The sequence below is a fragment of the Mixophyes fleayi genome, chromosome 7 (genome assembly GCF_038048845.1).
Source record: "Mixophyes fleayi isolate aMixFle1 chromosome 7, aMixFle1.hap1, whole genome shotgun sequence".
Lineage (NCBI taxonomy): Eukaryota > Metazoa > Chordata > Amphibia > Anura > Limnodynastidae > Mixophyes > Mixophyes fleayi.
This window is the reverse complement of record NC_134408.1, coordinates 69,020,031-69,045,280: the sequence shown is the minus strand read 5'-3', so window position 1 is coordinate 69,045,280 and position 25,250 is coordinate 69,020,031. Positions and strand designations below refer to the sequence as shown.

The following is a 25,250-nucleotide window of genomic DNA, read 5'->3' as shown; positions in this document are numbered from 1 at the left end:
ATGTGAGTAGATAAGACAGAAATTCTGCTATATTAAAACAGTTGAATACTATAAACCTTATAACCCAAAATATAAAATAAAGTCCACTCTTGTGAAATAAAGGATATGCTGTTGTAAAAGTATTTAGTTTTTCAATTAGGGAGTCAGATGTCGAGTCACTTCTTTTACTGATTGTTACAAAGATTTGGATAATATTAGAAACGAGGGGCCTGATTCATTAAGGATCTTAACTTGAGAAACTTCTTATTTCAGTCTCCTTGACAAAACCATGTTACAATGCAAGGGGTACAAATTAGTATTCTGTTTTGCACATAAGTTAAATACTGCCTGTTTTTTCATGTAGCACACAAATACTTCATAGCTTATTTGTACACTGAAATTTAAAGTTGATATTTGTGCGCTACATGAAAAAACAGGCAGTATTTAACTTATGTGCAATACAAAATACTAATTTGCACCCCTTGCATTGTAACATGGTTTTGTCCAGGAGACTGAAATAAGAAGTTTCTCACATTAAGGGGCATATTTAAGAAATCACGGTAGTGCACTATCGTGCACTTACCGTGGAAATCAGGTGCCGATGTGCCCTTCGCAAATTTATTAAAGGTGCATTGCAGCAGATATCATGGATATCTGCTGCTTTGCACTCCTCATCGTTTTTGCGAGCAGTCACCATTCAACAGTATGGTGACTGCTCTGGCCGCAATCTAAAAATTTTTTTTTTTTCGGGAGCTTGTCATGCTGAAGCTGGCATACATTATCAAAATTGAAAAAAATCCAATGCTGTCCGCTCTGCTCCGAAGAACAGAGCTGGACAGTGCATGTGTGGAGGGATCACATGATCCCTCCCTGTCACTCACTCTCTCTCTCTGCAACGATAGTTGCACAGACAGAGCGGGGATCTTTGTGCGCATATTCGAACTGCACATGCGCAATTGAAAAATGAAGAGAACGAGGAACACCTGGGAGGAGATCCTGAGATCGTGTCCGAAGAGGGGGGTAAGTATGATTTATTTTTTTTATCACAGAAACAGCAGTTTTTCGGAACTGCTGTTTCTGTGATCCGTTTTTAATAAATTTGAGAAATAGGTCAATCCTTATCCATGCGATACGTGCTGCTTGACACCCGATATCCACATCGGTAACAGCATAGCCCGGAAAACGAGAAGTAAGCGTAATAGGCACAATCCCTGGCTATGGCAGTAGAACGCGTCCCTCACCCACTTTAGCGTTCTCTACAGCCTGCCTCCAATTCTCTGCTGCCAGTCCCGCCACACATATTGTTATTACAGATATTCTCTGCAGGTCACACAGGAGCTCTCGCGCTGTCCGGCTTCCAAGTATCTCCAGGTAAAGGCTAAAGTGAGCAATCTGCCACTCGGAAAAGCCGCCAGTCAATCCTTTTCAGATCAAGGCAATTAAGGGAACAAAATAGCACACAATGTTCGTTGCCCAATGCACAAAGATTGTTCATCCAGCAATTTTAGCAGGAAAGGGTGCCATAAACACCATGAAGAAGCTCCATTCCGGGAGAGGCGGGAACACCTTTGCATAGGCCACAATAGAGTGACCAGATTCCGGGGCAAAGTGATAAACTGTCCAGATCTGAGAGAGTTCAAAAATCGTCCTCCGCTGCTACCAATCTTGAGGGAATCAGATTTTGATGGAAATATGCAGCTTAAAGCAGTGGATGAACATAGATGGTATCACCAAGTCTGGAGCTCAAGTAAAAAGCGGTCATACTAGATGCCCACCGGTAGTCTGCTCAGGATTTTTTAACATAGGCATCTACAAGAAATCAGAAATGGGCTCCTACCGGTCTATAAAACAATTTGAAATTAATAATTTAAAAGTTTGTGCTGTAAATATCAACTGTTGCAGTATAATAATAAAGCACCTAAATTAACTCACAATTTCTTTACTAACAAAAGACACATGCAACAAAGTAGTTTTATAAAAGAAAATGCTGAGCCAGATTTCTTTGAGTAATGATTATATTCCTGTGGTTTTTTGTTTTTTTTTGTTTTTTTGTTTTCAGATTAAGGAAGTAGGTTGGCATGATGTTGCTGGATGGTTAGGACGTGGTGGTTCAATGCTAGGAACAAAAAGGTATGTGGATATTTAATAAATTTTATTTATTAAATGATTAAATAATGTATCTTAATGTTTGTGTGTAGTTATGGTTTATCTTAATGAAAGCTATAATATTAAGTGTCCTATTTTTTCACTCTATGGGGCATATTCAATTTGCTTGGTGATCTGCGATTACGCGCCGGAACAGCCGGTGACAGTAATACGCAGTACCACAATAAAGCAGATTTTTCTTCGCACCCCATAGGGTTGCAAAGGGAAATCCTTGCTATTGCGGTACCGCATTACTTTGAATAAAGTGCAGGGCCCGTGTAATCACGGACCACCAAGCTAATTGAATATGCCCCTTAGCTTCTGTATCACTGGCTACTTCAGCAAAGTTCTTTGTATCTTCATTCTCTTTGAAATATAAATTGAGAATGAACAATCTTTGACATGCTGGCTTGATGACGATAAAAAGATTTAAAAATGAATGTGTTACTAAATGTAATTTAAAAAAAAATACTATAAATATAAATTCATACTTGCCTACTCTCCCGGAATTACCAGGAAGCTCCCTAATTTCGGGGAGTGGTCACGGACTCCCGGAAGAGTAGGCAGAGCTCCTGTATTTGCCTAAATTCACGGCAGTGAATGGAGGGAGTGGGGCTTAATTGCGGTATTAAGCTCCGCCCCCTCTAATGCTGTGAAGTCACATGATTTCTCCCCCGGATCTCCCAGGGGAGAAATCTTAAAAGTTGGCATGTTTGTATAAATTTGAGGAGTATTTGTTCTTTAATGTTCCATATCCTAATTCATTGTTTACCACAGATCATCAATTAATGTATAGATAAAAAGTGTAGCGTATTTCAGTTCACAACACCACTAAATTTACAGTTACGAATTATAACATCAATTATCGATTATTAATTTAGGGGGGGGTCCAATTCATATTACAGAAATACTGCACTACCACTTAGTAAACATTTTCCGCCCCATAGCAAGATCCCATAGGTCTGCTTCTTCCAGCTATCTTTCTCCTGGGGTTCCTCCATTCCTCAACAGTTTGTGAATGGTCCCCTCGCTTCCATACCCCCCCCCCCTCCACCCCCCATCCCCAATCTTATTAGTGTCATCAGTATGAAAATTAAAATAACCTTCTACAATATATGATCATGATCCTCTTGTCTTGTATCAAGTGATTGTTTGTGAGAAAGTAATCTGTGGAAACCATGATTGTTAGGGATATACAACTGCAGGAAAATATTTTCTACTGTGATATTATGATTTATGCTCATTATGATTAATGCTAATGTAGCAGATGCCAATTAGTTTGTTATTGCTGCTTTGTTTTTATACTATAATTAAGGGGGGGTAAAAGCTGCCTAAGTTGAGAGCATTCCGAAGTAAGATCTAAGACTTGGGAGAGAATACTCCTCTCTCTTGTTCTAGGACTGGAAAGCGTAAATAAATTATACATTGGAGTAAAATAAATTCAGATTATTCAAATTCTACATATATAAAAAATATTATTTGAAATACAACAAAAAGCAGCCTTTATTTCCCGCATAAATATTGTGTTTACTGGATACATTTCATGCAAGCCATGTTTTGTCTCTGCTAGTAGCAAAACAAAATGTTGTTAAACTTATGCTCCTTGTATCACTTTATTTAAGGACGATTCCAAAGTCATGTATGACAAAGATTGTGGAAAACATTAGAAAATACAGCATCCAAGCCCTTTTGGTTATTGGTGGATTTGAGGTAATTTTTTTTTTTTTTTTTAAATCCAGTATTTTTGTTGAAATTTTTTAAGATATAAACATACTAAACAACAAAAAGAAAAGAAAAACAATCGCATACATATTGGAATTAAATGACGGAATTTACAAGATTACATTAAAGCATAATAATAATAAATGTGCTATATTCATTCAGGATCATACATCGTAAATGCTTATACATAAGTATGTTACACATGCAGGGTTTATTACATGGACTCAGATACTTATTATAAGAACTGCGGTCGCCATACATTTAAGTAGATAGAGCATCTGTACTAGATGACATAGGATAGAATGGAGACTCTAACCATCTGTACCATATATTCTCAAATTCCTTCAGAGCCTGTCTGCTAGTATAAACAAATCTCTCGTGCCTTATGGTGGTATTGACCAGTGCCTTCCAATTTTTAACCGTGGGACTCGTCGGGGCCAACCACAGCCTCGCTATACAGACCTTAGCCAACATCAATAACTGTGAAATGTACATTTTTGTCAGTTTATTAACTTTCCCCTTCAATCGGAGCCCAAAGAGACAAGTGGCCGGTGAACTAAGAGACACTTCAATTCCAGTAACCTGAATACATCTCCTGATCCTTCGCCAGAAGATTTGTATACATGAACACTCCCATAGAAGGTGCCAAAAGTTAGCATTGATCGAATTGCATTTCGGACAGTTAGGGGTAGCATCCGGGCGAAATTTTTCCAATCTAATAGGGGTAAAGTAGGCCCTGTGTAAGATAAACACCTGTATTTGTTGACATTTTAATGAAGAAGTATAACCTTTAGTACTGTCTGTAACCATTTCCCACTCCTTGTCTGATAAAGGGCCAATATCTATTTCCCACTGATTCCTCAAACCATCCACATCATCTGCAGTGGATTCATACAGAAGACATGAATACATTCGAGAGATCAGACCTCTATAACCCAAGGCCTGTAATTGTTTCCTCAGTGGATCCACCCCAAACACCAAAGTCTCCCCTTTAAATTGTGTGTCTAGGGCGTGTCGTAACTGAAGGTAAGAATAAAACATTGTTCTGGGTACAGAGAATTCCCCAACCAACTGTTCGAAGGATTTAAGTACATTTGTATCATAAAGCTGACCTACCGACACCACACCCAACCGAGACCACTCCCTGGCCCTCTTAATTGTATTCAACTTCTCAAATTTCTTTGCCCCCCAGATAGGAGTATATGGATCAATGTCAGTTTGTTTCATTATTTTATTACAGATTGTCCAAATCTTAACTGCCTGAATCAGGAGCGGAGGAGCCCGCATACCAAGCCGCCCCGCCAGCAGTGACTGTAAGGGAGTGTGATTAGAGTTAAATTGGTGTACCAACACCCAATATAGCTCATGGTAATCGGGGTCCGAAACCCATGCCTTAAGGTGGACCAATTGAGAGGCAAAATAATATAATTTCAAGTTAGGAAGTGCAAATCCACCAGAAGATCTGGATCTATACAGCGAGCTGAGCTTGACCTTAGCCCTTCCCCCTCCCCAAACCAATGAAATCAAATAGCTATCAATGCATCGGAAAATGGAGGGTGGAATATATACAGGTGACTGCTGGAGTATATATAAAAACTTTGGCTGCACCATCATCTTAATTAAATTTATCCTACCGGAGACAGAAAGTGGGAGCTTCTTCCATACATGAGTTTTTTCTTTAATGTATTTGATCTGGGGCCGCAAATTAAGTTCTACATATTCAGCGGGGGTATTAGAGATCCATATTCCCAAGTATTTGAATTTCGATGCCCATTTTAACTGTAAGCCTTCTGGCATTGTCACGGGACACTCCCATCCCAGAGGGAACACGCTAGATTTATCCCAATTAATTTTTAGGCCGGAAAAAAAACAAATCCATCAACCACCCGCAGCAAATGTTTTAGGGAAGTGTCGTGATCTGAAAGGAACAACAGCATATCATCTGCATATAATGCCACCTTATCCTCTCTGTGCTCTGATCTAAGTCCCACAATTTCTCTATCATGCCGGATCTTACAGGCCAGCGGCTCTATTGCTAATGCAAACAGGGCCGGAGACAACGGGCATCCCTGTCTAGTACCCCACTCTAATTGAAATTGTTGAGAAAGATGCCCATTGACACAGACCCGCGCCACTGGATGTGAATACAAAAGTTTAACCCATTTTATAAATTCCGGGCCCACTCCAAATCGGGACAATACCTCCCACAGGTATGGCCACTCCACCGAATCAAACGCCTTGGCTGCGTCCAAGGACACCACAACTTCGCTCTCAGAAGAGGGTGACCGCACCTGCAGGAGAGTATACAGCCTTCTAAGATTGATAGACGTGGACTTGCCCGGCATAAATCCCGTCTGATCCGGATGAATTCATTCCAGCACCACTCTACTTAACCTCAAAGCCAGTAATTTTGCTAGAATCTTAACATCATTTGACAAAAGTGAAATCGGACGGTAGGACTCAGGGTACAACAAATCTTTCCCTGACTTAGGCAGCACCACCACTATTGCCTCTGCCATTGAAGGGGAAAGAGCGCCAATCTCACCCAGCTCGCTGAATGTATCCAACAACCTAGACACAAAAAAGGGCCGGTGTTTTCTATATAATTCAATTGGGATTCCATCTACTCCAGGGGCTTTACCATTAGGGAATGACATAATAGCTATATCAATCTCTTCAAGAGTAAAGGGTGAGTCCAAAAACTCCCTACTATCATCGGAGAGGACAGGAAGGGAGATACCATTCAAATACTGCTGTAACGTATCCATGTCATATCTGACCTGTGACTTATATGTATTTGTGTAATATTTATGAAATACCTCAACAATTTCAGGCATCAGATACTTCTTAACCCCACTGTCATCACAGATAACCGGTACTGCTGCATCTGCCCTCTCCGCCCTTGTCAGATAAGCCAGGAAGCTGCCATTTCTATCGTCCTCTGAATATCGTACATGCTTAGAAAACAGAAATTTACGTTTGGATTTCTCAAATACATACTCTACCCACTCTCTCTGGGCCAACTGCCATGTTCCCCTTGCAACCTCAGTTTTGTCCGCAATGTATTGTGCTTCTAAGGATTTACACTTTTTCTCTAATATCTGTTCTTTTTGTCTGGACGACTTTTTAATTTCAGCTATGCCAGCAATTAATGTCCCCCTTAGGAAAGCCTTAAAAGCGTCCCAAACTATAGGTGGCCTTGCTGTTAACAGATTATCTACAAAGAAGCCTTCCCACTGTGTCACCAAGGTCGCTTCTGTACCCATCAATTGCCTCTATCAATTGCAAAATCAATAGATAGGCAGAGGGGCGAGTGGTCAGAGATCCCCCTAGCCCTATATTCCACGCTCCTCACCAGCGGTACCAGAGAGTGTGACAGCAGAGCCAGATCAATTCTTGAAAATGCATTATGTGATGTAGAAAAGCAGGAGAATTGGACCTCCTCTGGGTGCCTCAAACGCCATACATCTACTAACCCCATTTCCTCAACCAGAGCAGAAAAAGCCGACTTAGAGTTGCCAACTACAGTATTTTTCTCTCGCCATCTGTCCACCTCTCCATTTATCACATTATTAAAATCCCCTATACAAATGGCTGGAACATCTGGGAACAATGCCATGAATTCTCCACATTTCCTTAACACCTCACCATTATATGGTGGGGGTATATATACAGCTAACAGAATCACCGGAACCCAATTAATGACAGCCTTCACCAGTACAAACCTTCCCCCTGCATCCACTTGAATTTGGAGAAGCAAAGACGTTTATGTACCAATATAGAGACCCCTCGAGAATTAGTCGTGTACGTAGAGTGGTATGCCCTACCTACCCATGCTTTTTTAAGGGCGAGTATTCTATCACCGTGTAAGTGAGTCTCCAATAGACAAACAATATCAGGATCATTTTTTCTAATTTGTCTTAGTACAAGAGAACGTTTCACAGCATTATTTAGGCCCCGCACATTCCAGGAGAGAATTTTCAGCTCCTTATCAGATGTACCAGAATACATATAATAGTAGTCCCTCTTATCTCACTACCCCGCATCCCACACCCCTGCAGAGCATACATTGACATACTTATAAGCACATATAATCCTTGTCTATATATTTGCGATAACATTAAAACTACCAACAACTTAAATAACTTTAAAACTAAACCCATACCCCCACCCTGTATACTCCACCCAACTTAAGTATACCTTAAACCAGGGGTAGGCAACCTGCGGCTCTCCAGGTGTTGTGAAACTACAAATCCCAGCATGCCTTGTCACCTATCTGCTGGTTATCTACTGGCAAAGCATGCTGGGACTTGTAGTTTCACAACACCTGGAGAGCCGCAGGTTGCCTACCCCTGCCTTAAACCCTAACTAAAATTACCTTAAGATATTCAGCAGGCCAGCACACTACGAAAAAAGGTCACCCGCCAACCCGCAAAATACCAGAAGATAGAGGAAGGAAAAGGAAGGAAGGAAAAGGGGCGAATTGAGACAAGAGAGGAAAAGAACGGCCTTAAAGCCATGGGCTCTCCAGCCCATTACATTTTTTTTTTATTTTATTTTTTTTTTACAGTGGACCTTTCAATATTAGTTTGAAAATCACAGACCCCACCTGAGCGAAATACATTTTTTATTTTTTTTTGTACCACAGAAGAGAAATTACATTATGTATAGCAAATACCATGCATAATATCAATGACAAATCAGCAATGTTCAAAGGACTATCAGGAGAGACATAAAAAAGTACTCACCCAGCATCAGCGTCCAGCAGCAGCTAGGCGGTCCAACCAAATTGCAGCCTCTCGGGGAGTATCAAAAAAGGATGTACGGCCCTCCGAAACCACTCTCAACCGGGCAGGGAAAATCATGGCATATGGGATCTGTAAATCTCTCAATCTTCTCTTCACCGGAATGAATTGAGCCCTGTTCTTTTGTACATCCAGAGCGAAATCAGGATACATTGCTACTCGCTGACCATTGTATTCCACTGAACCTTTCTGCCTAGCCAAGCGTAGAATGGTATCTCGGTCACGATAGTGCAACAATTTGGCTATGAAGGTGCGTGAGGGGGCTCCAGGAGGGGGTGCTTGAGTTGGAATACGGTGGGCCCGCTCCACTGCGAATTGGGCTGTAAATGAATCTGTACCAAACAGTTGGATTAACCACTTTTCCAAGAAGGATTCTGGGGAGACACCTTCTGCCTTCTCGGGCAATCCAACCAACCGAATGTTGCTGCGATGCAAACGCCCCTCCATATCCGTAAGCTTTTGTTTAAACAGAGAGGCTTGCGACTCCAGACTCTCCAACCGGCCCGCAACTGGTGCAGAAGTGTCCTCCAATGTAGACACACGTGTCTCCACTATACCCACTCTCTCCCTGATTTTTTGCACGTCTTGCCGGAGAAGAGAGAGGTCCACTTGCACCTCTCCTATTTTATCCGTAACACGCTTTTCAGATGCCCCAATGGCCTGCAGGACCTGCTGTAATGTAACTTTAGGGTCCGCCAGTGGAGCCGACAAAGGGGGGGTAACGGGATGTGATGCATCTCCTGAACCAGAGGCTGTAGTGGAGGAGCGAGCAAAGCGGTCCAATTTTCCCGCTGCGGTGGACTGGTTATGTTTGCCCATAATTTCACAGTAAAGATGGGATGATATTTATCCTATAAGCTTATATGCAACCCTGTAACCTGTATAGCTTTAATTACATATAGGTGTACAGCTCAGATTGTATTGCTAGCAGTGCATTGCAGCCAGTTATCGTCACAGAGAAAGGTATATCTCCTCCAACAACACTGATAATGATAATCAAATAAGTTCAGAGCCCAATTCAGTTAGTCCTCACTTGTACAAGGATATAAATGTACCTGTATCAGATGGATATCACAAGCTGTGTTCACCTAGGCCAGTATGTGGTATTACAGAGGCGCTATGTCCCAGCAGTCATCAACTGCCACAGACTGCCTGTAGTATTCCTCCACCCAGATGCTCAACTCTTTCTCTCCCAGTCCCGGGCAAAATGGCAAGAGCACTATCAAAACAGGTACACTATGTACAGCAACTATTCGGATGCACAGTTTTGGGTCCAAAAGTTTCTTTATTCCACTATAACGGAGATCAACAGGATATCTGGGATGGAGAGCTCGTAACTGTGCTTGCTACTCCATGCTCGTCCAGGCCACGCCTGGTAATTTGAGGTAATTTTAAATATTAATAAAATTATAGTATATGTGCAGTATGTGTCAGTCTCTTTTCTGGCTCATTTTTGCAATAACATTCCTGCTTGCAGTGATATCTAGTTACAATTGCCATGCATACTGTTATTTATCTTATGCTCTCGGTTTTGTTTCAATGTGGGTACATTACAGTACATTTCAAAGAACCATTTACCTTTTTCTTTCTGTTCTGTTTATATAAGATAATGAAAAAGGGAAAATCACTTTTAGTGGTAAGGACTTGCTTGACCTGTAAAATGCCCTAAACTTTTCTTGTAAAATTAGTTTACATGATTGTTTTTTGGGTTTTTTTGCCACGCTCCTATGACATTGAGGTATTTGTAGGTGACATTTCTGTATTCACTGGCACATTGTAGAGGCCTACAACATCACAAGGTGTGTGCTGCTGTTCCATCCTCTGCTTCACACTGTTTATTCATCTTGAAGATGATACTCACATTTATTTGTGTTTAATTTATATTGTACCACCATATTATGCAGTGTTGTATAGAGAGTTTATATGTTATCAGTTCCTTTTCCATTACAGGTTACAGTTTACCTTAGGGGCACAAGAGAAAGATATTTTCCTTTGAGGACATCTTCAGCCTGATTGCAAATTGAAGCTGAAGAGGTTCTCCTAAGAAAATATTTTCAGACATAGATTGGATTTAGCAGTTGATGAATGTAAATGAAGGACATACATAATACAAACAAATGTGTTCGATTTTGGTGGGTGAGGGAAATGGGGGGGGGGGGTAGCTTGCTAGTAATTTGGCTACTAGTGGGCTAATGCTGAGTTGGCTGTAAAACGGGAGTAACCTACTCTTAAGAAAGAGCTTGAAAAATGAGCGTACTTCCGCCCTCATGCAGAGCTGTACGCATCTCAGGATGCGTCCACATCAGCATAATATGCACCTGATTTATAATTCAACATCAGCGCATACTTTCACCTGCCTTGTAGCAGGTGCCAATCATAAGCCTCCTTACAGGCATATATGTGAGTTTCTGCAGATCTGCAAGAGCCTTATTTTTGTGGGCATTTTTAGTGTACTCTGCCTATTTTTTGCATACTCCTTCCCTATCGTGTCCCGCCTCTCCAGGCGCAGGTGGGTGTAAATGCCAGAACCTCACAAGTCCTCTTAGAATCATAAACGTACACTCACTTTCTGGGCTTGTTTATAGCGTTTTCGTGCAAGATACACTATGCTTACTGCCGTTTGTCCCACTCTCCATTAGCCACTCAGTGTACATTGTACAACCTTTGAAGTTACTTTTTCATAAACATTTTGTTTACTCATTGTGTGCCATTTCTGCATACTAAACTACATGTTTAGGTTTTTTTAGCAGTGTGTATATACTTGCATTTCTATGTAGTTGAATGTAAATGCAAACAAATACTTTTAGCCCCATAATAAATTAGTGGTTATTAGAGCAAGACTCAAACAAAATAGCTCTCTGCAAATAGAGGGGCCTTATTAATAAACTCAGTGAGATATATAGTTCTCTTAGGCTACCATATCAGTACCAAGTTTCCTTTGCTCTCCATACCTTTTGGCATTAGGGGATATTGTAGCTTCTTCTCGGGACCACTCCATAGCTCTAGAACTGCCATTGCTTAAGCCAGTGGATCCCAAACTTTTTCAGTTCAAGGCTCCCTTAGGGTTTCCATAATTTTTTTCAAGGCACCCTTAAGCCAAAATAATTAACAAGTAGTCCCCCGCCTTGCTTACCACTGGTCCTGGCCGAGGCACCCCTGTGAGATCGCTGAGGCACCCCAGGGAGCCTAGGCACACCGTTTGGGAACCACTGGCTTAAGCTAAACTTCCTCTTAAGGGTGCTTCCCAGATATGTTGCTTGAGAAAACACAAACACTCTGGGCTACCTTTGCTCTTTATATAGGGCACAAAAAGGTTTCTACCCCAACATAATTGCCTGGAAGTATTGGGTCAATTGACAACTCTCACTTCTGAACATGCAAACCCCCAATAATAATAATAGATTGAATAGAACATAGTGATATGTTTATAATGGGCACCATTGTGTTGCTCCTACTACAATGAGCAGCTGGGAGTCCATATTTTGATGTTAAACAAAGCTTTAAGCACTTTCTAAAAATCGATCCCAAATTCACTTTTGAATTCTTAATGAAGTAGTGTAATGCAAACACTTTCCCACTTACGTAATTGAATATTAAGATTAAAAATCTAGGTGCACAAAGCTGGTAAAAAAATATCCAAACAGACTGGCTATAATTACAGTTAAAAGGTGGCTCTACAAAGTTTTAAATCGGGGGACTGATCATTTTTCCAACACTGTTATTTTGGTTTTTCATTTTTCAGAACTGGAGCTGGAAAAAGTTTGTCTTAATTTATTTAAATTTCCATGGTGTAATGTGACAAAGGGTATTGAGTTTGACGGGGTATGATAATTTTGTATGGGCACTGTATCTATATATCACACTTGTTATAGTTATGTTTAAAAGAGACAAAGCAAAAAAAAAAAAAAAAATACATTTTCAAAATAAACTATATTTAAAACTGTCTTCATTCTTTGTATTTTATTTTCTTTCTACTTGCATATCAAAACATGTCTGGATGTGTTTTGCAGGCATATGAAGGAGTTTTGCAGCTTGTTGAGGCTCGGGAACAATATGAAGAACTTTGCATCATCATGTGTGTTATTCCTGCAACCATCAGCAACAATGTACCTGGGACTGACTTCAGTATTGGCTCAGACACCGCTGTTAATGCAGCAATGGAGGTAAGTATAATAATAGAAGTGCCAGTTCATATGACATTTTATTCACTTCCATAATAAAGAAAATATTGACCACAATTTTTTGATGTAATAGGACAAACAGAGTCATAAAGACTGTGAAGTCTGTCACTTATTTTTCTAATGCTCCTGCTTTAAAGTTGCAGTGTTTTTCTTTGAAATGTAGTAGTACTAGTGATGACAACCGAATGCATGGTTGCCCCCACTTCCAAGGCCCCTGGTCTGCTCTCAGAAGTGGAGGGTGAGGCTTCTCCTGAGCATGCAGTGCTGGCGTATTGCATTGGTTGCTTGCTTAAAAGAGCCCCCCGTTTTTCTCTTTTGAGAGCAGAGAATGAGGCTGGGAAGGGGAACGGCATCGACAGAATTTTGCTATGGGGCCCTTTGGTGCACTCTTCTGCTTTTGCTTAGCCACATATCCTTTGGTGGAAGTATATGTTAATGGTTTCTTACTCATGGTTTGATATGCTAAAATTAAATTATGTAGGACGTTCACTTTGATTTATTTTCCATATGTATTAAATAAGCCAAGATAGTATAGTCAGTCATTCAATGAAATTTAATTCATGGATCAGCAACAGATAGGCAACTATGTAATAACAGCAAAAATGTAAAATAATTTAGAAGACAGGAAGTGCAGATGCCACACTTATAAAGGAAGTCAGAGGGTTGTGCATAGATATACAACTTTGCAAGCATCCAGACACTGTCCATCAGATCAGACACAAGGTAAAGAGCATCTCAGAGTTTTAATTCTTTAAATACCAGCTTCCTTGAAAATTTCTTAGCAGACTGCTGATTGAAATCCAGTTTTGACCTCTGCTCCTTAATGCTTACTCTGTGAATCACCTGACTTTGGTTTAGAAATCTTACTCTGGTCTTGTTTTGGTTTTATTTTGTTATTTCCCTGTTATTAACTATTGCTTGTTCCTGGCCGTACTCGCGGATTCTTGTTTAGAAAGGTGTATTACACATAAACTTGCCTTCTAACGAACATCGGGTAAGGGCATCTGAGATATTCAGATCTAAAGCCCCTGTTAAGGTTTTTTTTATTTTATTTCATTTTTATTCATTTCATAAGCCAGCTGCTGTCTGCATGTGGGAGCATCTGCTTCTGCGGCTTTCTCCCCTCTGTACTTTTCGGCAACAATGTTGATGCTTCATTGTGCACATGGAGGGATGGCAGCTGGTAAGTGAAACCCCTTCCCAACACAGTACTGGGAAAGGTGGGAGAGTAGTAGACACAGTGGGCCCACTGGGTGGCTGTCTCTTACTAGAGGCAGCCATTCATATACTTAGGGGGCTGGGTCAGGTAGAGGGTTACAAGCACCTGCTAGGCTAATAATTGGTGGAGGGGGCTGTCCTGCTGGACGGCTGTCAGTCCAGTGCTGGGCCCTGGTGGAAGGTGCTCCTTCCCTTTCTCTACACTTCCTCCCTGGGGGTCTCTCATTTCTCATGTGCAGACACCAGAATAGGCAGCCATTTTGGAGCGCCAGCTTGTCGCTTGTCTGTCTCTTGTCGTTTAAGGTAACGAGTGGTGCGGTGTTTTTCTCCTTCATCCGGTCTGGGGGACACTGCTTACCATGGGTTGTGGAGGGGAGCTTGGGAGTTGGCACCTAACTAGTTAATTTAGTACTGCTGGCAAACCCCTCCCCTCTACAAACCCCCTGCCTCTTCCTGTCCAGTTTTTTTTAGGTGCCCTGGAGTTGGGCAGCCTTTTTGCTTAGTGCTTAGTTTAATGTTAAGAAATTTTCTTTTTTCTTTTCTTTTTTTACTTTTTTTTTTTTCAGGTGGCAGCGCTGGAGTGTGTTCTAATATAGAGAACACACTCACAGCTTGGCAGCGCAGGCATTCCCCTGTCAGCTGAGAGCCAGCGGTTCTCACTGACAGGGACTGAAGTACAAAGTGCCTGATTGAAGGGAGTGACAAGCGGTCTCATGGACCGCTGCACTCCTATAGCCTCCCCGATAACCGGCGCTGCCATTACAGGCATAGAGCGCCGGTTATCGGATAATGAAAATGGCGGCGGCCATCTTGGATTTTGGCTGCAGCGCCGAGGAGAAGGGGGCAAAACCAAGATTCCCCCCTCAGACATAGGAGGGGGGCATCTGAGACCTTCCGCTGCGGAGACCTCTGTCCTAGAGGTCTCCACCACTCTGCCACGATTATGCAAGTTCTTTTGGAGTTTTTTGAGGAGAACATGGAAAAGAACTATAGGAAGGGGGAGCTAATACATAGAGTTCCCCCTCTCCTTACAGAGAGAGAGATGGTCTTTCCCAGGTCTTTTGGCGCCAGCACAAGCCCGGGAAGAGGAACAGAGCTGAGGAGAAAACACAGACTGCTGTCAGATCTTCTCCCCTTGGTGGCCCTTGGGCTAAGTATCACCTTTAATTACACACATATCTGATGTTGTAATACTGGGCTAGCAGGTTTACACTATAGCCTCCTGCTAGCCATAGATATTTTTGGTGTTTACTATTTGCAAGTACAACTTTTAAAAATATATCAGTTGATTACTTGGTATTACTCTGTTCATTACATATTTTTCTCTCCCTCTCTCTCTATTATCTATCTGTATATTCAGATAGATTTTTGTTTAGTCTGTGTGCTTGGTGTGCCTTCCTTTATAAATATGACAGATAAGGGAAAGGGCCCTATGCCAAAATATTTCACATGTTCTAAATGTAATGTTACATTACTATGTGCCCAGAGGGACCCGTTGGCGCTCTGCACGGCATGTGAAGCAGAGGTTTCCACTGCACAGACACAGCAGTTTTCAGTCCCACCGTCGGTGGAACCGGCCTGGGTAACCTCCCTTACAGTCGGTTAGCTCTTTAGCTCAAATGGTCCTTCAGTCTAACCAGTTGCTGACTACTGTGGCAACTTCGGTGACTAGTAATGCTAATACGCAGTTAGACCTCCCGGCTTCCTCAGGTTCTAGTGCTTTGAGTTTGCCGGGACCATCCTCATTACAGACTGACCCAGCCCTGGTTGCTACAGAACTGGCATGGTCTACAGCTTTTATCAGAGGGCTGAACAAGCTTAACCAGCTGCTTGACTCCTCAAATACCCCGCCTGCTAAAATAAGGAGGCCTAGATATGTTAATCCCCTCTTGGCCCCCTCAGATTCTGAGGAGGAGTCCGAGGAAGAAGGGGAAATTTATTCGGACACTGACCAAGGTCATTCCTCAGAGCAGGGAGAAGTGTCTAAAGGCCAATTTGTTAACGATTTGGTTTTAGCGGTAAGACAGGCGTAGGATCTCCCGGAACCGGAAGATGTTACCCCCAGGGACAGAAGTCTCTTTAAAAAGGCCAAGAGAAATGCCAGCCGTTTTCCCCCTTCCGCGGAACTTAGAGATATTGCTGAAGGGGCATGGAAACATCCTGATAAAAAAATTCTCTATCCCCAAGAGGTTCTCTTCCCTGTATCCCTTACAGGAAGAAGAAGTGGTTCGCTGGGAGAGTATTCCCAAGGTGGATATCCCTATTGCTCGATTGGCAAAGCATACCTTACTCCCAGCCCCTGGTTCAGCGTCCTTTCCGGACGCCAATGACCGCAAGGTTGAATCCCAGCTCAAATCCATATTTGCGGCTGCGGGTTCTGCCTTTAGACCCACATTTGCCTCGGCCTGGGTGGCTAGAGCCATGGAGGCAGGGGCAGACCAGCTAGCTGAGGCCTTACAGGACTACGAATTTCTTCCCCTAGCCTTACACTTAAAGGAGGCTTCGGGGTATATTTATGAGGCAGCCCAGAACTCAGCGGTAGTCTCCTCTTCCATTCAGGCGGCCTCCATTTCAGCCAGAAGGACGCTTTGGTTGAAATCCTGGGAAGGTGATGTGGAATCGAAAAGGTCCGTTGAAATTATCCCCTTTTCGGCTGCAGGTTTGTTCGGCCCGGAATTAGATACCCTTATTTCCCAGGCCACGGGGGGCAAGAGCACGTCCTTGCCAGTTTATGCTAACAGGAGCCGCACCCCGAGGGGTAGCTCCTTTCGTCAGCCCTTTCGTGGGGCCTCTCCCCATAGGGGACAGCCCTTTAGAGGCAGGCAATCCAATTCCAGAGGCTTCTCTACCAGAGGGAGGTCCTCGTTTGCATCCAAACGCCAGGCCCCTAAATCTCAGGAGAAGCCTGCGTCCTGACAACCACCCTGTATTGCAGGGGGCGCCTGTGGGGGGAAGTCTGTCTCTGTTTTACGAACAGTGGGCAGCGTCCTCCCAAGATCATTGGATTCGGGAAATTATTTCAGAGGGGTACAAAATAGACCTTTCAGGACCGGCTCCACGCCGTTACTTCCAGGCCCCTCTTTCCTGAGATCCAGTAAAAAGACAGGCTATACAGGATTGTACAGAAGTGGAAGCTGCTCAAATCAATTTATAGGCCATAACAGGTGCTTGAAAGGGTGGGGTTATCCTGCAAGGAACATACACACAACATTTTTTCCCCCAGCACACTGCTATAGCTAGCAACAGATCTGCCATTTCTACTGTAGATAAAAATGCAAAAGTCTTTGTTGCACACATTTGCAAATGTATGTTTAAGCCACCCGCCACGCCAAGGCGCTTTTGCTAATAGGATGGTCCTACTCTAAACAATGAGAGTCCCATATATTTGGGCCATACATATGTGTTTTTAAATTGAGAGCCAACTTACCAAAGAGGTACCCCAGAAGCCTCCAAACAGCAATTCAAGCACCTGTTATGGCCTATAAATTGAGCAGCTTCCACTTCTGTATTTGTCTGAGAGGCATGTTGGTGTCAGTAGCTGAGAGGGGGTACTGGCACTGAATTGCTGTTTGGAGGCTTCTGGGGTACCTCTTTGGTAAGTTGGCTCTCAATTTAAAAACACATATGTATGGCCCAAATATATGGGACTCTCATTGTTTAGAGTAGGACCATCCTATTAGCAAAAGCGCCTTGGCGTGGCGGATGGTTTAAACATACATTTGCAAATGTGTGCAACAAAGACTTTTGCATTTTTATCTACAGTAGAAATGGCAGATCTGTTGCTAGCTATAGCAGTGTGCTGGGGGAAAAAATGTTGTGTGTATGTTCCTTGCAGGATAACCCCACCTTTCAAGCACCTGTTATGGCCTATAAATTGATTTGAGCAGCTTCCACTTCTGTATTTGTCTGAGAGGCATGTTGGTGTCAGTAGCTGAGAGGGGGTACTGGCACTGAATTGCTGTTTGGAGGCTTCTGGGGTACCTCTTTGGTAAGTTGGCTCTCAATTTAAAAACACATATGTATGGCCCAAATATATGGGACTCTCATTGTTTAGAGTAGGACCATCCTATTAGCAAAAGCGCCTTGGCGTGGCGGATGGTTTAAACATACATTTGCAAATGTGTGCAACAAAGACTTTTGCATTTTTATCTACAGTAGAAATGGCAGATCTGTTGCTAGCTATAGCAGTGTGCTGGGGGAAAAAATGTTGTGTGTATGTTCCTTGCAGGATAACCCCACCTTTCAAGCACCTGTTATGGCCTATAAATTGATTTGAGCAGCTTCCACTTCTGTATTTGTCTGAGAGGCATGTTGGTGTCAGTAGCTGAGAGGGGGTACTGGCACTGAATTGCTGTTTGGAGGCTTCTGGGGTACCTCTTTGGTAAGTTGGCTCTCAATTTAAAAACACATATGTATGGCCCAAATATATGGGACTCTCATTGTTTAGAGTAGGACCATCCTATTAGCAAAAGCGCCTTGGCGTGGTGGATGGCTTAAACATACATTTGCAAATGTGTGCAACAAAGACTTTTGCATTTTTATCTACAGTAGAAATGGCAGATCTGTTGCTAGCTATAGCAGTGTGCTGGGGGAAAAAATGTTGTGTGTATGTTCCATACAGGATTGTGTAGCTTCTCTTCTAGCTCAGAAGGTCATCTGCAAGGTTCCAGGTTGCCAGATAGGAACATGGTTTTATTCCAACCTATTCCTACTCTCCAAGCTGGACTGCACCTTTCGCCCTATCCTAAACCTAAATGGCCTCAATCTCCACTTAAAGGTGGACAAGTTTCGGATGGAATCTCTAAGGTCAGTGATAAACGGCCTAGAGAAAGATCAGTTCATAGCGTCCATAGATATAAAGGACGCGTATCTCCATATTCTCATTTGGATCCACCATCAGTCCCTTCTCAGATTTTCGGTGGGATCAGTTTCGGGCCCTCCCCTTTGGCCTATCAACAGCGCCAAGGGTCTTCACAAAGATTATGTCAGTGATGGCAGCATGTCTTCACCTGCAGGGTGTTCAGGTCGTTCCTTATTTGGACGACCTGCTAATCAAGGCTTCCTCAGAGAGTTGCCTAAGCTATCACCTATCCCTCACCCAAGCGGTTCTCGAGGGCCACAGATGGCTGATAAATTTAAGGAAATCCCAGTTGGTTCCGTGTCAGCGCATGGTGTTCCTGGGACTCATCATGGACACCAGCAAACAAAGGATATTTCTCCCGGTAGAGAAGATCACCTCTATTCAGAAGGTAACCTCTCAGGTTCTGTCTTCTCCCAGACCCTCAATGCACTTGTGCATGAGGCTACTGGGAAAGATGGTGGCCTCCTTCGAGACCATTCCCTTCAGTCGAGCTCATTCTCGATGTTTCCAGTGGGACCTATTGTCGAAGTGGTCAGGTTCACACCTACGCCTAGATCTTCAGAAGATTTCTCTATCCAAGAGGGCGAGAACATCTCTTCAGTGGTGGCTGTGCCAGGATCACTTGAATGTGGGCAGATCCTTCGCACCTTGGTCGTGGATCATAGCCACGACGGACGCCAGCCTCAAAGGTTGGGGGGCGGTGGTCCTGCACCTCCCGCTCCAGGGATGTTGGTCGGTTCAGGAGTCGGCTCTCCCAATAAATGTATCGGAATTGAAGGCCATTTTTCTAGCCCTTCAGGGAGCGCAATCCCTTCTTCAGGGCCACCCAGTCCGTATCCAGTCCGACAATGCCACAGCCGTGGCATATGTCAACAGACAAGGAGGAACCAGGAGCGCAGCGGCAATGGATATCGCAGCCCAAATATTGGTTTGGACAGAGCTATATGTTCCGGCAATATCAGCAGTTTTCATTCCAGGAATAGAAAACTGGGAGGCGGACTATCTAAGTCGAAACCAGATGATGCCGGGGGAGTGGTCACTTCACCCGGAAGTCTTCCAATCTCTGGTTCACAGGTGGGGTCTTCCAGACATAGACCTCATGGCCTCCAGACACAACAAAGAGGTCCACAGGTTCTGCGCAAGGGTAAGAGATCCCCTAGCGGCGGCAGTGGACGTCCTGACGATGTCATGGGAATTCAGAATGGGATATCTGTTTCCTCCGATCCCCATGCTTCCTCGCATCATCAGACGAGTTCGACACGGTTCCCTACCAGTAATTCTGGTAGCCACCTTCTGGCCACGGCGTGTGTGGTTCGCAGAAATAATATCTATGGCAGAAGGTCCGGGATTCCACCTTCCGTATCGTCACGACCTTCTTTTTCAAGGTCCATTTCATCACCAGAATTTACATCCGCTCAATTTAACGGCATGGCTGTTGAAGCCAGCCTTTGGAGGGCTAGAGGGTTTTTCTTCCAGTGTAATTCAAACGTTGATGCGAGCTAGGAAACCAGTGTCATCTCGCATCTATCACTGGATTTGGAAGGCATATATTAGATGGTGTGAAAGTAGGACATACCACTCGTCCTCCTTTCGCCTCCCTCGCTTGTTAGCTTTCCTTCAGCATGGCTTAGAGGCAGGCCTTAGATTAGGCTCCTTAAAGGTTCAGGTTTCAGCCCTTTCGATATTTTTCCATATGAAGTTGGCTGACTTACCAGACATTAGGACCTTTTTCCAAGGAGTTCTCCATATACAGCCTCCTTATGTCCCTCCTACAGCTCCATGGGATCTCAACTTGGTTCTGGACATGCTCAAGGGACCCCCTTTCGAGCCTTTGAACAAGGCGGATTTGAAGTGTTTGACCTGGAAGGTCCTCTTTCTTCTGGCCATTGCCTCTGCTCGCAGAGTTTCTGAATTAGGAGCCCTGTCCTGTCGGGAACCTTATTTGGTGTTTCACGAGGACAGAGCGGAGTTAAGAACCCTTCCTTCTTTTGTGCCAAAGGTAGTTTCGGCTTTTCATCTAAACCAGGAAATAATTGTTCCGGTTTTCTCATCCACTTCTCATACGGATCAGCAATCGATGGAAAAGTTGGATGTGGTTAGAGCTCTCCGCATTTATGTTTAAAGAAATTCCCTGATTAGACGAACTGACTCACTGTTTGTTCTTTATGACGCTACTAAGAGAGGCTGGCCAGCCTCAAAACAATCCATCGCCAGATGGATTACGTCTACCATCAGGCAAGCTTCTATTAATGCTAGCCATGCTGTGTCGGAGAGACTTACGGCCCATTCCACCAGATCGGTGGGGGCCTCGTGGGCAGCAAGGAATGGAGCTTCTGCGGACCAGCTCTGCAGGGCAGCCACCTGGTCCTCTGTCCACACCTTTACCAATTTTTACCAGTTTAATATATTTGCCTCTGCGGATGCAAATTTAGCTCGTAGTGCTTTACGAGCAGGGCTTTCAGAGTAGTCCCACCCTTAGGGGGCTGCTTTAGAACGTCCCCATGGTAAGCAGTGTCCCCCAGACCGGATGAAGGAGAAAAGAGGATTTATGTACTTACGTTAAATCCGTTTCTCTGATTCCGTCTGGGGGACACTGCGATCCCTCCCTTCTGTTTTCTTCTGTGTGTTCTTGTGTGACTGCCCTTTTTATCTTGGGCTTGTTAAAACTAACTGGACAGGAAGAGGCAGGGGGTTTGTAGAGGGGAGGGGTTTGCCAGCAGTACTAAATTAACTAGTTAGGTGCCAACTCCCAAGCTCCCCTCCACAACCCATGGTAAGCAGTGTTCTGCGCTTTGATTGTGTGCTGCTTGTCTTTTTCGCAATGTTTTTTTCAGTGTGTTTTGTCCCATCTATGTGTAACATGCAGTCTAGGGTTTGCATGCTCTGTGCACCAGAGGTTTAGACTGGATTAGACTTTGCAAAGCCTGCCTGGGCTCGGTCATTGACCAATGATGTGGCTGACTTTGCCCAATTGGTGTGATCGCAATCATTGGGTGATCCTTATCCAAATTTCCTTTCCTCTGTAGTGAGTGGGGTGGCGTATGTTTCTAGTTCTCCAAGCTGTGTTCTGGCTGGACCTGTGGTTGTAGATTCTGAAGAACTGGCCTGGGTTCATGGGTTTGCGACCTCCGTAAAGGGTTTGGTTTTCGTTTCTTCCTCTTTGGAGAGGATGTTGCAGTCCACCACACTGTCCTCCTACAAATGCAGGTGGGTGGCCGCACCCCTGCAGGAAAGTGAGTCAGATTGTGACTGTTCTTCCCAGGAGGAGGGTGAGGTGGTTGAATCTGACATGGAGAGCTCCTCTTTATTTGTGAAGGATGTTCCTTCTGATAGTTGGGGGGTGGAAGATTTGATTCAGGCTGTGTGCCAGGTGCTGGAGTTTCCTGAGGCAGTTGTCCCTGGGACTGCTGAGCCTTCTCTGTTTGCAAGGTGGTCAAAGACTTATTTGTCTTTTCCCTCTTCTTCTCAGTTGGAGGATTTGTTGAGGGAGCCTTGGTCTTCACTGGAATATAAGTTCCAGGTGTCCCAACTGCTGCAGTCTAGTTATCATTTTCCCCCTGAGGTTCTTACATAATGGGAGGCACCTCCATCTGTGGATGCTCCATTTGCAAGGTTGGCTAAGGTCACTACCATTCCTCTTTCCAACACAGCCTCTCTTTAACGACGGCGCAGACCATAAGGTTGAGGACATCCTTAAGTCCATTTTCGTGGCAGCGGGTGACTCCTTGCGGCCCGCTTCAGCCGCAAGGAGTCACCAAGGAGTTAACAAGGCTATAGAATGCTGGTCAGAACAGCTGTCTGAATGATAACAGTAAGACCATATTCATAACTGAACTGCTTCTTTTGGTGGAACAGATTCAGAGAGCTACGTATTTCCTGGGAGAGACGGCCCTGGATGCGGGACTGATTGGGGAAGCATCTCTGCCACTGCAGTCTCTGCTCGTCAGACTCAGCTTGACACCATTGTAGCAGGAAGTAAAAGTACTTTTCTTCTTACCAGTGCTCCCAAACCAAAGATGTCCAGGTTTGCTCCTTTCGAGCTTCAGGCAGGTTTCGGAGTCAGTACTCTACGGTCACTCCTCCACAGGTCAGTCGTCCCCAAAAGAGTGGTCTGCAGCGAACACATCATGCCTGGTTTGCTTGGCAGGCGAGCCGTTTGCGTGACGGGCATTCTACCCCTCTGTTCTGCCGTGGTGGGAGCCAGTCTTCTCATATATTTAGGGATCAGTGGTTTAAGCCTACCATGGATGTCTGTTTATGTGGAATTATAAACCAGGGTACTTGATCGATCTCCTTGGGTAGCCTCTCAGGCGGTTCTTCTCAACGGGCCTTCCCACATTCCCGAAAAGTGTCTGTCTCTGCGGGAGGCTATCCATTCGCTGAACCGGTTATTCCGGTTCAGGAATCGCAAAAATGTTTGGGGGATTATTCCAACCTATTTTTTCCAAAACCCGACGGCTCCTTCAGGCTAATTCTGAATCTAAAATCTTTAAACACCCCTGGTCAGGGTTCTCAGATTCAAAAGTCTTTGTGGTTGGTGATTCACAGTATGAAATGAGGGGAGTTCATGGTGACTCTAGACATCAAAGATGTGTATCTGCATGTTCCCATCTAGAAGGGTCATCGGTTCCTCCACAGGTTTGCGGTTCAGCTGGATCAGTTGTAGGCACTTCGTTTTGGTCTGGCCATGGATTCGTGGGTCTACACCAAGGTCATGGTGGCGCTGTTGAGGTCCAAGGGGATTACGATCAAACCTTACTTGGACGAGCTTCTTAAGGATGACTACCCGACAGTACTCATGTCCCATATCCAGGTAATGACCCATACTCTGGAGTCCCATGTTTTGGATCCTCCTCTTCAAGAAGTCCCGCTGTTGTTCACCCAACGGATTCACAACAGTGGGTGTTCTTGATTCAAAATTCAAGCTTTACACTTCTACATGAGGCTTCTGGGCAAGATGGTATTGACTTTCCAGGCAGTCCAGTTTGATCAGTTTCATGTTCGGGAGTTCCAGCTGGAACTTCTGTTGAAGTGGAACAGATGCCACCTGAATCTGTCTGGTCATGTAATCCGTATTTCTCCTCGTGTGCGTCAGTCGTTCCTTTGGTGGCTGCAGAAAAACAATGTCTGCAGTGCTTGACAATTCTCGATCTGTGATTGGACTTTGATTACAACGGATGCTAGCCTTCGGGGTTGGGGTGTCATCTCTTTACGCTCGATTTCAAGGTCTTTGAAACTCTGAAAGAATTCAAACTTCCAATCATTGTATTGGAACTGCGATCTATGTTCCACGCTCTGATCAGCGTACATCAATTGCTGCAGGGATGGATGGTGAAGATACAGTTGGACAATGTAACGTTGGTGCTATACCTCAATCACCAGGGCGGTACCAAGAATCTCTTATGCGAGAGACTCTCAGGATATTTCAGTGGGCCAAATCTCATGTTCAAGCTGTCATATCAATTTTCGTGCCAGTGGTACCAAATTGGTAAGTTGATTTTCTCAACAGGTAGACTCTGAATAACGGGAATGGTCCCTCTTATCCTTAGGTGTATAGCTAGTTTTGTAGACAGGTGGAGTCAACCAGTAGTTGACATAATGGAATCAGTGTTGAACTACAAATTCCAGCTCTTCTGCTCTCGAGATCCTTTAGCCTTCTCAGTAGGTGCCATGTCTGTTCCATGGCAGTTCCATTTAGTTTAGCAATTTCCACTGGCAGTTATGAATCTAAGGGTCTTAAAAAGGTAAAGAGAGAAGGTTTTCTGGTCATCCTGGTGGCGCAATATTGACCTCTGATGGCTTGGTACACAGACTTTTTCTCCAATGCCGGGGTTGGGAGGGGGTCAGTCGCATCGTCTGCTGCTACGGTCAGACCTGTTAAGTGGAGGACTGTTTTATCATCTCTGTTTAGAATGTCTGGGTTTAACGGCGTGGCTGTTGAAGCCATGATCCTTCGAGCTAAGGGTCTGTCTGAGCGCTTGGTGCAAACCATGTTTGGGGCTCGCAATCCGGGTTCCGCTAAAATATACCATTGCATCTGGGGGACATATCTCGCCTGGTGTGAAAAGAAGAGGTACTCTACCTCCTCTTTTCGGTTGTCCAGGTTGTTTATAGCCTTGCAGGATGGGCTGGATGATGGTTTGTGCCTTAGTTCACTTAAGGGTCAGGTCTCTGCTTTTTAGGTCTTCTGATGTTCAAACTTTCTTTCAGGGGGTACGTCCTGTACAGCGTTCGTATATTCCTCATGTAGTGTCTTAGGATTTAAACTTGGTGTTAAATACTTTACAGCATTCCCTGTTTGAAATCTTGGACACAGTGAATTTAAAGTTTTCGCCCTGG

At 44.0% G+C, this 25,250-nt stretch overlaps 1 protein-coding gene across 3 annotated transcripts in view; it reads left to right on the top strand.

The window, feature by feature from the left end:
- PFKL (phosphofructokinase, liver type) overlaps positions 1 to 25,250 on the top strand; it is a 241,340-nt gene that overhangs the window by 156,882 nt on the left and 59,208 nt on the right. For all 3 annotated transcript variants that reach the window (XM_075179949.1, XM_075179951.1, XM_075179950.1), the window contains 3 exons: positions 2,039 to 2,109; positions 3,747 to 3,834; positions 12,662 to 12,814. In XM_075179949.1, coding sequence (XP_075036050.1) covers positions 2,039 to 2,109; positions 3,747 to 3,834; positions 12,662 to 12,814 — 312 coding nt within the window. The remainder of the gene's footprint in view (positions 1 to 2,038; positions 2,110 to 3,746; positions 3,835 to 12,661; positions 12,815 to 25,250) is intronic.